We start from the raw sequence: 14440 nt of genomic DNA on the forward strand, positions 1-14440 counted from the left end.
ATACCATGACTTGGGAATACTATAGCCTCTCAGGAGAGGTATTAGAGTTTTTATTGGTTAATAACTAAAAACAACGTTTAACACGTGTTAATATTCTGAGAAAAGCTCTACTCGTTACTAGAGAAGGCTACGCAACGTCTCCACATCTTAAAAATGTAATACAATTATAGGCTCCATTATATTGGCATCCTGAATCTTAAAGCCATTTGTGAGGACTAAACCAAAAAGAAACTTGATTCTCTGGTCCCTCCAAATCCGAATATTTAAGCAATAAGAACCGATTTAAAACATTTATCCAATCGTTTATCCTCGACTCACTTCCAATTACCTCCTACGTGTCTCTATATCTAGAACAAGGAAACGGCAATAGAAATATGTATCCTTAAGCCCTACGCGTCGTCGTAAAAATGCCAGTCAATTATAATCTTTAAGTCGAGGTCGATAAGAGTCAGCCAGTTTCTGTGTTCTCGCCTGCCCCGATGCTGATAAGAGGAGAAAAATATTTCCGAGATGAAGGGAGCACACTTAAAGTTTATCGTGCACTCAATGTGAGGCAAAGGGACGACTCGCCTAATTTATATGACGGTATAAAATGGTGGAATAACTGTAAAACGTTTCGTTCGCTTTATTATCGGGAATGTTAAAGAGTTCTTTTTTAATGGACATTTAAATGTTTTAATGGCTATTCCGTTATAAGCAAACGATTTGCCTATTCTTTCGTACGTGTCTTTTGCCCTTCGCATTCGTCAAAGAAAATTTTGTACCGAAACTGACAGACCAGAACGAAAGTCTGAAAATTAGTTTTAAGATTTTTGTGATTATATTTTTACCCGACTGTAGGACAGGGTATTGTTTTCTAATGCATAAGTATTTCATTAGCTTAAAATGTTCTTATTGAAATTCTTACTGTCATCCCGTAGTTATTATTATAATTTACAAGTATTAGGTTAGCAGATAAGCCGATATAGATAACTAATTTAAATTAAATGCCAGTCTTCAGGGCCCGGGTCGGACTCGTACGTAATCTGTATCAATCTCCTGATAAAGTGCTGATCATACGATGCCAACAACAAATCGTTGTACCCCACACAATCAGTACCTAGATAATAATATACTGAACACATCGTATGTTTGGGTGTCTGTCTAGTACAAATATACTTAGCTCTGACATAGCAACAGTAACCACTATTCAACTATTTGTCATTTATTCAAAATTAAACAACAATAAAATTTGACTATGGTTTACTCTAAGGTCTAGCGTAAATATTAATGTATCATTCTGAAAAGTACAACTGAACCAATTGTGTGTTTAAGGCAGATTTACAAAGGAGCAGTAGCTAACTCCGAAACGATATACCTAAGTCAACGCAGACGCTGAAGATAATCGTGATGGAATTTTCAAGTCAGCGCTGACTTCATGCCCTATTTCTGACTTCAAATCAATTTACATTGATTTTGTTTTTGGGTCAGCGCTAACTTGTATAGTTTCGGAGTCTACTGACACTGTGTAAATCTTCCTTTAGGTAAGTATGTATAGGCGTAAACAGTAAACTATGTACCTACTATCGTATTGCTATCGTATACAGTAATACGTAGTGAAAAATCGTGATCCTTTACAAGAAAAATCTAACATTGAATACAAAGAAGCTCTCGCAATACGTGAACATAATAGAAGTCACACGTTACCATAAATTTATCTCATTTCGTTGTGAGATCTGCGTCGACACATAGGTGCGACGTTTCCAATCTTCAATTATAATGGAATAATCTTCACGCTCTTTTCATACAAATATGGAGACGTTGTACTGCTCGAGGTTGACAACCTGCCGACCACCATCTTACCGCCGTGTACCTACTTAGTAAAGATAGTACTTAAGTATTCGCGAATGTCTTTCCTACTTCAAACCTTGACCTGAAAGCCGAGTCTTGTTTTATTATAGAGATGTAATTAGGTAATACAGAAACTAGTTTTCTATTCCATGAATGTAATAAACTAGTATTATTTTAATATTACTTATGTTTATAACCATTTTATTATTTACCTGGTGTTTTCCAACGACCTCGTCCGCGTCTTCTAAATGTTTTATGTTTTTTTTTCTGTATCACACATACTCAGGTAGTAAGTACAAAAAGAAAACAGTGAATTGTATTTTTAGTTCAATGCGATTTGTTTGTACCAGTAAATTTAATTAAGTTCTTTTTCTACCTATATCGCGTGTAAATTGAATCATGGCATTCTATTTTCATCAATAAAGACCCTTGCTAAACTGCATTACCTCCCCCTGAGCGTGTGAGCACTGACACCTTGTCTAGTGTTTAATGAATCCGTACAGCTGTCTGTATCAATGATAGCACCCCCCCTCCCCCCTCTACCCCGGTCACGTCCACGTGACACCGTGATGTTACTGGTGCTCCACTCGCCGTGATTGTTGCAGGAAACGATCATCCAATTTGCCCGCGAGGGGGAGCCGCTGGAGATTTGTATCCCTGATCAAATTCAATGTGACTGCAATTGTATGTGTTTGTCTGCTGGTCTGTTATGTAATCTGATGATGCAATGCTGGGATTTGGAACCTAGTTGTTGTTTACTGTACACAAGTCATTGAGGAAATGTGAGAAGTTTGTGATGTGGATAATTTTTCTGTTCAAGTCACCTAAACGGTCCGGGACAAGTTTAGTATTGTACCAATAGGTGATCGATAGATCCTTGTTAATTAAGTACGTATTACTGAAATTACTTTTGTGTGGCTACATTATAGAATAATCTAACACTGATATCTATAAAAAGCAAGGCAGTATTATGTCCCTTGTTTGTTCACAATCCTAAATCACGGATATATTGTGCGAAAATTGTTATTTCTCGATTGATATTCTGTTCACACGTAAACAGAATTCGATTGTGATCTGTATCGAGTAATTAAAATGGATTCACACGTTTTGCTCTATTGTTTGTTTTGCTATAAATATTCAAAGCGCAGTGTACGGTATCGCTGTAACGTCGTTTATTCAAAACCCATCCCCGGCCGCTGAATGCAGCGATATTTCAGGAGGCACAGCGTTCTTTACAAAAGAGTTTCTATGCACGATTTCTCTTTCAATCTCGTCTCTGTAATATTTTTACCGTAACTGAATTCAATTCGAATAATGTCCAAAAGAATTTTTAGCTTTAAACAACATCGATGCTCTGCGAAATGTTTTTCAACTTTACATTGCGTCATGCCTTTATATTCTGCAAGAGGATGGGTAGGAGTGCAAATGCACTTTGCCAATAATTAAATTATTTATCTATTCTAAATTGCCACAATAGCCCATGGTAAATGTTTTTGTCCTTCCTACTTAATTACATCGACATCTTGTTTGCCATTCGGACCACGTAATCCGACACACGTCAAAACTTCTAACCAGTCCAACAGGAAGGAAAACCTATGGCTATCCTTGAGATATGTATCAGACACCACTTTCAATTTACCCCAAGTACTTCTAAACGTATCCGGCTTACGTTTATTGTTGGACTTGCCAACTGGTTTGGGGATAAGGAAAACGAAGATCGTTCAACCTGTCGAGATATTTTGGTACGATGTCAGATCTCCGTCACAATCCTCTAAGCCTTTCCAAAGGGTATTTGTGGATGTTTTGAATGGGGTCATTGTCGTCAACTTTACCTCAGGTACTCCAGGTAGCACAGAATTATTTTTACGCAGGATCTGGTCGTGAATGTGAATAATTACCGCTAATGGATCGTTTCGCCGAGATTTAATGGCGGCAAAAAGTCATGACACCTGATGGTTTTTATGACGCGATTTTCTCATTTGGAAAATGTTCGTAGAATAAGTTGGTACTTTCCAGTTTTGCTTCGCTTTATGTAACTGCTCTTGCTACTTTGAGTGCGTACACTGAAGTGGCTGCAGGATGTACCTACTAGATTTGCCAGGCAATATTTTACACGGAGCTATACCGCCATCAACTGATTTATGGGATTTTGACTGATTGATTGCCATAGATTTAGTAACTTACCGATATACCATAGACTTACCGATATGAATCTAATAACAATACTTACGAAAGCAGTTTGCACCGAAAATAGTAAAATAAACAGGGCACCTGCCTATTCAAATATGTACATTGTATCTTTGTACCTACATGTCTGTCAGTACTATACCTTGACGTAGTAAACAATACAGTCGTCAACAAAACGTGTGGCACCAGCGGCGATCGTGAAAAATTTAACAGCGGGACATATTTCATGTGAAATATAAACTCTAACTGCTCCCCGGTTGTGCGTAATGTCACGGCACCGTGTCCGAGTGTCGCACGGCGCGCGACCGGTACGCGACCGGCACGCGACCGGCACGCGACCGGCACGCGAGTGGCGACGCAATGGTGGACAGCTGACGTTTTATTGGACACTACATTTTATCCTATCTGGCGGCTTTGACACCCGGGTTTTGGGCGGGAACGCGTTTTATGGGGATTTCCGTAATTCTGTTTGTCAGGAATAGGACGAGACAGGGTTTTAAGCTCGTTGTTCGACGGAATTTAGTTAGGATTGAGTTCTGCTACAATATTTCTTGTCATTTTCTTTAGGTAGCTAACTGCATAAGTCCTAAAATGATATTCATAAAAATACATAGGTAGGTACTATCTATCGTGGGTAGTTATATCTATAAATTGTTAGAAAGTTACAAAAGTTTTGGGTCCAAAATCGATTATGTAAAATACTTCCAAACTTTTGGTTTCCCGGTGATTACCTAGGAAAATTGTCTTCGAACTTCCAAATGTGTTACTATCTTCAAAATTTCAGGTACGACTAGCATCCCTACCCACCGTAATAATATTTTAGTCGCCTTGGTCAACGTGTTTTTAAGTGCGACTGTTTTGCCATCCTGTACAAGATTTCGATAGATAGTCTTGTTTTCACAAATTACTGGGTCCTGGGGATCTTCTAATACTTGTCGGTATAACTTGAATGTGTTTGTAACAGAAACATAGAGTTCTCACACTTCACAGAAAATAATTGACTTGTTGTAAATGTCAATATGTTAATATAGGTAGGAATCTTCCTCTACAATCGATATGCATTTCCTTATTCAGACGTCCTTCCTTATATTATGTCTATTTAGAAAAATCGCACTTATCAAACTGCAATCAATAAATAATTGTTCTTAGACGTATTCTCACTAGTACCTACTTGTGTTCTTATTCATACAAATTATACCTATTTATAAAAAAACACATAAATACCTACAATATTCCAAAATACATGCCTCATTTCTCTCTGAGTGTTTGGGAGGGCTCTGAAATGTTTTTGGACCCTCATTATTTTCAGAAATGAGACAGAAATTGAAGTTGTGCCCGGTGTAGCAATTGGTTGTATTCGTACAATGGACTCAGAACACGCCATAACACACGATATGAAAATAAAACACACCTAACACAGGTGCCTAAGTAAAAAGGTACAGTTGAGAACGCATGTGCAATGTTATGTAATTAAAGGAAAGTACTTACGTAAGTAAAGTAAGATCACCTAATGAAAATGCGCAATTTTAATTCAAGTCCCATTTGAAAACGACTTATAAATCACACTGAACACCGATTATAGCATCCAGGTTCGCAACTACACAAGCCATGATTTACGAGCCAGCCATTGGCAATATTAAAATTCTCCGGTGCCAAGCTAGAGTTTCGGAAAAATATCATCCACTACAGGTAGTTAATCTTGCAATGTACCTATACAGGTTTTTATTATTTATTGTTTTCAATCTATTATACTGATTGTATACCGGGTGTAAGCGGAACGCTCCCGAAAAACGCCACAAATTGTTTATGTTTTTATAATTTTAATCGTTTTTGTGTTTGTATTATTCATGCTATATTAAAATTCAGCATTAGATTACAACTATTATTACTTAAAATAAACATTGAATTCTTTGTTTTTTTTTAAATAATACACGTTTTTTACCATCACCTGTTTGCGACGTTTGGGAGCGTTCCGCTTACACCCTGTATTAAGTATCCCACCCAAAACATAAATGTGAAAGGATGCCAAGTTCGATAATATTGGAATGCTTCGCCTATAAAAGAAGTGAGATCTAAATAAGTACCAAGTTCCATACACAGACCTCAGTTAAAATGATATAACAAGTTGGCAAGTTTTCACACACTTTGTTATAAACCTACTAAACGCAATGAGTCAAGTATATAATTTTCTATTAAAACTTGCCAAGTTATATCATTTTTAACTGAGGTCTGTGTATGGAACTTGGTACTTATTTAGATCTCACTTCTTTTATAGGCGAAGCATTCCAATATTATCGAACTTGGCATCCTTTCACATTTATGTTTTGGGTGGGATTTCATTTATTTTTGTAAGGTTTATTTTCTTTTTTTCTTATTTTACTTTACTTTGACTAAATACAAACCTTCGTAACGAATTTTAGGTCGGTACGACCATTGGAAGATATAATATAAATTTTTTGTTTTAGTTCCTTAGGGGTATGAATTTACACCTTCATTATTTTTAAAACCGACTCACACTTGGCCATTTTCAGATTTTTTCCTTTACCTTGACCTAAAGACCTACCTCCATGCCAAATTTCAAGTCAATACGACCATTGGAAGTGGTCTAGGTTTTTGATGAGTGAGTCAGTCAGTGAGTGTATAGTAAAAATAGCGATTTTCTGACGTCAATATCTCAAGACCTACAATAGGTACATTAATGAAATTTTGTATTTTAGATAAGTAAGTAGATCTCGACAGATACTAGAAATTTCATATGCGTAGATAAAATAGATTTTGAGTTATAGGTGGGTCGAACTTGGCCCGAAATGGTTCGTGTAATATAACCCACGGCCGGTGTGTCGGTTTTTTTGCTCGAACTTGGCGGACACACTGCCGTGTGTCTAGATAGTTTGCTACTTAGAGAAAATTACACAGTTAAGATTTTTTTTTCATCAAATTCAATTAAGATTGTACCTGTGTAGTACAGGATAAGAACGTCAGTATGTGGTCAGTACCTAACCGTGCAGTTGAAGAATCTAGATGGCCTAATGTAGGCAAATACAATAAAAAACGTAAACGTAACATATTTCTTCACAGATTAAATTCTTTGTGGATTAAATTTAGCTTTTATAATAGTAAATACTGCTTTATATACTAGGTATTATAAAAGTAGAACAATTACATAGCCAACATACCTAAATGCGTACGTATTTTATGCTAAATAAAGTAGGAAGTAAATAAGGTTTGCACATAACACTAATCTTTATAGCATCCACAAAAGGATTTACAGATTCTTGAGATATGAGAGAAAAAGGGATTAAAATTCGGCCGGCTATAAAAATATAAAGCAAATCTTGAAATTATTTTTACAACAGAATGAATAAGATTTAATTGTTTTACGAATTAACTGAACAAACTGGGTGATGTAAACCTGTTTACATTAGTTATGACCATTCCATTCCAAGATTAGCATGATTCTTGTCTTATGTCATTTGTGTGGATTATTTGCTACAATTTATTTGTAGTCCTTGCAATTTTTATTAACATTTTATTACTTGGACAATTATTCTAAAACATACTTAGCTAAGATTAAAGCCTATTTAATCATATAAGTAGTAAAACATGGTTTTACCGTACTACGAAAGTTTGTATTCAAACAACTAACATGTAACAACAGAACAAAATGAATTCCAGGGACACCTTTATAAATCAATTTTTCTGCGAACCTCTTTTAGTCCTGGCCGTAGTATCGTCAAAGTGAAATGAATTCATGTATGGTTTGGTTGTATAGTTCTGCTTACCTACCTCACGTGCACAGACGTGGGAGCCGTAGTAAGCCGATTATTGCGAAAACTTGTTAGCTCCACTGAATATACTCATACATACGTAAAGTTAAATTAATTTCCACTATACCGATACCTTATTTCCATGAAAATAACCTTTCAATGATTAAATTCGGCACAATATATTTACACTGGTATTATTAAGTATGAAGACAGTAAATTCACAAAAGTTCTAGGTATAGGTACCCTACCTACGGGGACGGAACGGGATGGTTTGTAGGCAATATAAGTCTGACACTCTCGCCTCGCCCAAGGCGGGAGAAGTCATTGGATGATTTTCGCCCCTTAAAATAAGGTACACCTATAGATCAATCGAATGTAGTGTATAAGTAGCTCTTGCCTCCATTCTAAAATGAGATGTACCAACCTCCCACATCCTTTAGTTAGGCACTAGCCAAAAAAACATTCGACGGGATGATATGCACACTGGAGTGAAGCTTATCCTTTACACTATGCGCTATTGGTATTAACAACAAACTTCCACATTTTATAGTATTCATAAATTCTCCCCTTTTCCTTCTCCCCAGCTGGGCGTGGCCGTCGGCTTCGTGCTGCCTCCGATGTTGGTCCGCGCGTCCGGCACCATCCCCGAGATAGCAGCCGACCTGCGCCTCATGTTCTACCTCATCGCAGGCTTCACCAGCGTCCTGTTCGTCTTCATTCTCTTGTGTAAGTATCGCATAATATGTTAAAGTAATATAATCATAGGTACCAGTAGGGACTAAACTAGAGACTCCTTTAGGTTCAGATGGTGGCCACCGGGGAGGTTTTAGTGCGGTAAAAATCCCACACTCCTTAGTTTCCCCAAAAAGTTAGGTGCCTTTTGATGATTTCCCCCGTCAACAAAAAGGTTCTTAACCCTATTAACAACGTCAAGCATCATTTGAACTGAGTTTAGTACACCTAATTGCATAGCGACCAGCGGTTGTCGCCACTCGACAAACGAGGCACTCGATATAATATCGATTAATCTGATAACTGCAGTCTAACTAGTATTTATTTAGGTTAGGCATTCCACTTACACATATTTTCGATCATAGGCAATTAAGCCTTAAGTACCTCAGAATGCTGTTTCGTAGTAACTTTGTCATAACCATCTACTTCATTAGACTACATAATGGAACGAGTTTAAGCAATAAAAAAGGTTTCATCCGTGCACAGGTGTACAGATACACTATCGCAAATCTCATTTAATTTACGAGTCTCTTAATGGGATATTTGCAAATGGCTAGATATCGTTCAGATTGCTCGATAGGTGACAGCCTACTTATAGCGAAATGCTAAGCTGTGTATTGTAATTACCAATACGAGTACGTATTTACTTACATGGATTTTGTTTTTAGATTCCGATAATTCCGAGGCTTTACTAGATTAGGGCTGATAGTGCAATTATAGAAACGGAGATAAATGGGTCTCTATGCCGAACATTAAGTATTCACCCCTTGTCAAATAAAAATAACGACATTGCTATCTGTGAACTATTTTTTCTTATAACAAGATCAAAATTATTGACATTGAGGGTTGCCAACACTTCATACTTACTTACTGTCATATCAGAAAACCAAAAGCACATTACTTTACGTCACAACATCAACGGCGCATGCAAATGAAGAAATACAAGTACCTAGCTGGAAAGCATTTCTTGTAGTGTAACTGAATTCCCTCGTTATTAACACGGGAAGCAGTTAAAAGTTGTTGGACCAGGAGTTACTCGCAACAGATCGCAGTTACACTGTGTATAACTCAAAACGATGACAGTTTGTACTTGGTAGCGAGTGCAAGTTACTTCGCTGCAGGAACAACCAACTGATGCAAGTTTCCGTCAACTCCTCGACTTTTAACTCGTTCTAGTAACTTTGAGGACTGTATGCACTAACAAACTGATTTAAAGTTTATTTCATGATTACTATTTATTTGTATTTTATTTTGAACAAGTTATATAGATGGTGGGATATAAGTAAACAAAGTCCGTGTTAAGAATCATTACCATTAGATGCTGTTCTACTACGAGACAATGCTAAGTTGGTGTGGATGCGTTTGACTTCCACCAATCATATTCATTGTACACATAGCTTTCCGAAAGTGTTAAATTCTTATCTACCTTAAGTTTCCGCAAGTTTTAGGCATGTACCTAACCTAATGAAGACGCCACGTTAATTAAATCTCAATTTAGACTGTAGAATATCAATGAGCAGTTTGTATCACGACATGAATTAGTAAAAACAATTATTTTGTGATTTATTAAGGTAAACCCAACTGAATAATTATGTGACGTCATTGTGGCTTCTCGGGTTTTTCTTTAATTCATCATTAAAATTGGTAGGTGTTTACGTTTACCTTTATACATTAGGTAAATATTTGTGACACGAACCCTTTTTGTGACGAATGATAAAGTGACGTAAACTGTGACGGCAGACTTACTTATTCATACTTTTTACAAACAAGGCAGGACAACGTTATACAATATTTTCCTTTAAACCAATGATAAATTATGACTTTCCAGTCTTCAAGGCCGCTCCCCCGACGCCACCATCAGCCGCTGCAGACCTCGGCAACAGCCTGGACTCCAACTTCCTGCTGTCCCTGAAGAAGCTGATCACCAACCGCAACTATGTGCTGCTCCTCATCTCATACGGTCTCAACGTTGGAACCTTCTACGCCATCTCGACCCTGCTCAACCAAGTCATACTCACTTATTATCCGGTAAGACTTGTTCATCATTAACGGCCCGTGAGAGTCCACTGCTGGACTTTGGGCATCCTCTACAATAGGGGTTTACCATAATCTCCATGCTTGGCATAGTGGTTGGAGATTGCCGTCTAAAAGGTTAATCAGAGAACGCAGCTGCCTAATTTGTGTTAAATAATTATGTAATAGTCCCATGGTCGAATGTTACGTCACCTGTGGGAAGAATAAAGCTGGTGACAAAATTCGTTGTTACTTCAGGCTATGCTTTAATATTTTCACAAAGTACCTATGTCTTTGTTCCAGGGAGCTAACGTAGACGCAGGTCGCATAGGGCTGGTGATCGTGGTGGCAGGCATGGCGGGCTCCGTGGTGTGCGGCCTGGTCCTGGACAAGACGCACCGCTTCAAGGAGACCACGCTCTCCGTGTACGCCGCCTCCGTCGTCGGCATGCTCATCTTCACCTTCACGCTCGACTGTGGATACATCGCCGTCGTATACCTCAGCAGCATTCTGCTCGGGTCAGTGCGATTTGTGTTTCATATCAAAATGCCTTAAGTCAGTGGATTGAGAACAGAACCAGTTATACTGTAACATACATTGTTCCATGTTTCCAGGTTCTTCATGACTGGCTACTTGCCTGTGGGCTTCGAGTTTGCTTCAGAGGTAACCTACCCCGAGCCTGAAGGCACCACGTCCGGAATACTGAACGCTGTTGTTCAGGTAATAATAACTCATCGATTTACTATACAGGCTTTACGGCTCTTACCATAAGCTGCATCTTCATCAACATTCGCCATTGGCTCAATCTGTTCCAATCTTCGTTACAGATCTTCGGCATCGTGACCACCCTGCTATACGAATGGATGCTGGGCACAGTTGGTGATCGCTGGTCGAACCTCACCCTCTGTGGACTGCTGGCTCTGGGCACCGCCATCACGGCAGCCATCCGGTCCGACCTGCGGCGACAGGCTGCTCAGAACAACGCCAAGGAGTAAATCCATCGACGTATTCATAATGTTATCTACATTCCAAAAGTATTCTCATTTAATGCATTATTTTATAAAACCATTGTATTGTATGCAGCCAGCTTTACGTTTTTAAATATTATAAATTCTCTGTGAGTTAGACTCAAGCTGTGACGTGGCTGGGCTCGGTTTAAGTCAGGCCTATAAAATTATAATATTAGCAGCGATAAACTATCTCACTATAATAATATTATTTATTACTGATAAGTTACGTATTATACTTATGTTAGTGGTGCTTAGGCTGTGAATATATCGTTATCATCATGTTGGACTCGTTCTGAGGCGAATTCTAGAGAGAAATATGGATAAGTGTATACGGCAATAATTTGCAGAGATTTTTAATTAATATTTTAGTACCTATTGAAATTATTTATTATACTGAAATTCCTTTTAGTTAGACCATTAGCATCCAAGTGTCAAATTCAGTGGACTACGGGTTAGCTCGGCAGCTTCGCCTATAAGTCAGAATTAGAGAATTTTATACAAAGTGGCTTTTGAAATGTCTACGTATTTATTTTCTATTCAGTTTAGTGCTGTATTTATTTCACTGAGAGTTCCTTTTCAAATGAATTAAATATTATTTTTATGTGATTTATATTTAGGTTTGTAAGGATGTAGTTTATGGTAATATTAAATGAAGATGTCTCGACGACATACTGCAGAGTTTATCGAAGGAGCGTTTGCCTCCGGGAGGAACAGCGATGTGCATCCAATGAATACACTCAGACATACTTTTAAATTGACCTAGGAAATATTTTAAAGGAAATGTTTAGCTCTTAGGATATAATATAGAGCTAGAAACTTGGAATCACGACAATAATTGTGTGACTGTAACTATACGGTAGTTTTTGCCACAAACTAGAATAGATTGTGACGTATCTACGGAATGATTATATTGATGTTGTAGATTGATTGAATATTTATGAAAATTAACCTTTTGGATGAAATTGAGACGAATATTTTAAATACATACATTATATTGTGGACGTAGCTAAAAGGAGAATACATATACCTATCTATAAATTGTATGACGTAGGAGTTTTCAATATACATTCTTACATAGGTATCTATAACCACTTATATATTTTAAAAAAATTGCATTGTTCCCTGAAAAATATGTGTTGTGGAATTAACGCGACAAAATACGAATTTGAATAAATTCAGAAAGCCCTAAATAATAAATTGTACACATCAGGCTGTCTACCAACGAGGCGGAACGGTTTTGTGTCAGTGCCCCAAACATCGACAAATAAAAACCTAGAATTTTCGGCCTAAAGGCCAACTAATAAATAAATCTATGTGCATTTAGAAGTATAAATCATAAAATTATATACAAATAAATAACTATGATTGTAAGTTAGTGTGTATAAGCAGAGTATGAGCAGGTAGTCTGTTCCTAGAGAGTTGTAGACAACAAGGTTTTGTTATTTAATGGAAAGTAGCTCATTACTCTGCCTGTAGAGTATTTAAAAGTAATTTATTTTGGGATTTTAAATCCTATTTGTGATCTAGTAAAGATTGTTTTGGCTTTTTGTGTAATCTCTACGTGTTAAAATTAAATTAGGTAGTAAGTTATAAATTAGGCGATTGTTAAGGTTTGTTTTGTTAGGCAAGTAAACGAACACGTCATACTACACACATTTTAATTTCCTAAATATTTAAAAATACCAAATAACCTTCTCTCAACTAAAAAAGAAATAAACTGACAGGGATTAATTAATGAGGGATTTATTTTACACTTGAGGCGAACTATCGTCTCATCATGAGGCTGCATCGAATGTCACATGAACAATTTTTACATTATCTGTGGCGTGTGCGTGTGTGTACTTTACTTGTGTTTCAAAACAAACCCTGTGTGTATGTTTGCGTGCCAATACATGTGTGTAGTGTGTAGGTGATAGTAGGTATGTGATCACGATGTGAGTTACCCAGTATTATATAATTTAATGATAATTTTATAATTATTAGCTAAGAAGTAGGTACGATTATATAAAGTTGTGTTGTAATTTGTGATCCTGTATTCATTGCAATAAGCTTTTGTTGTTGTCGACTTAGTTGAAGGTTTTCTTGAAGAATAAAACATTGATTTAGGCAATACATTCATGATAACTTGGCTAAGGCTGCGTTCAGCATTCACATAATGAGATTGTTCTATAGATATTGTTACCTGTTACCTAAATATGGTTGACATAATTGAATTTAAAATATTTTCCTAAAATCTAACGAATCTGGGTCTCAACGAAATACTTAATGACAATAAACTTACAAATTAATAAATATAAATAAATAATGCCTTCTCTATCGAGAGCTTCTGGCTATTTTTGGAAAATACCTACAATTTATGAAATTAGTAATAATACCTTGGCCTATGCTTCGTTTGTATTGCTTGCCTACTTACCGTTTTACTGTCATTCCAATATTTATGTGTTTTTAAAGTATAGGACCTAATCGATGTGTTATAATGTTAAATAATACCTAATTGTTAAATAAAATCTGTTGATGGATTATCTAGTTATTTATTTTATTTCAAGTTTAAAACCCATAAGTAAGTAACAAATATATACTTACCTATATACCGCCTTTTCGTTGCATGAGGGGGAAAATTATCCAATGACTTCTCCCGCCTTGATTGAGGCGAGAGGAAGTGTCAGACTCTTACTGGCTATAGACTACTCCGTTCCTATTCCTGATTCGAGACGGAATCTTATCAACTTATTTACGACATAGTGTGCGTTATAGGATGGGTTGGTAAGTCGGTACCTACCTACAACCTGAATGTCTTTAAGCCCTGGGTGTAATGGGTTATTTGTAGCCAGGTATGTTTCAATGTTGGCTACATCATTAGCCAGTGTTTACTATTGCTACTGTCTACATCCTGTGGGGACC

At 37.0% G+C, this 14440-nt stretch overlaps 1 protein-coding gene across 2 annotated transcripts in view; it reads left to right on the plus strand.

Moving 5' to 3' along the window:
- LOC118276598 (uncharacterized MFS-type transporter C09D4.1) overlaps positions 1-14065 on the plus strand; it is a 73798-nt gene extending 59733 nt beyond the window's left edge. For both annotated transcript variants that reach the window (XM_035594947.2, XM_035594952.2), the window contains 5 exons: positions 8369-8510; positions 10345-10544; positions 10833-11047; positions 11144-11249; positions 11357-14065. In XM_035594947.2, the coding sequence (XP_035450840.1) occupies positions 8369-8510; positions 10345-10544; positions 10833-11047; positions 11144-11249; positions 11357-11524 (831 nt within the window). In that variant the 3' untranslated portion in view covers positions 11525-14065. The remainder of the gene's footprint in view (positions 1-8368; positions 8511-10344; positions 10545-10832; positions 11048-11143; positions 11250-11356) is intronic.
- The last annotated feature ends 375 nt before the right edge of the window (positions 14066-14440 follow it).

Source organism: Spodoptera frugiperda, chromosome 15 (assembly GCF_023101765.2).
Source record: "Spodoptera frugiperda isolate SF20-4 chromosome 15, AGI-APGP_CSIRO_Sfru_2.0, whole genome shotgun sequence".
Lineage (NCBI taxonomy): Eukaryota > Metazoa > Arthropoda > Insecta > Lepidoptera > Noctuidae > Spodoptera > Spodoptera frugiperda.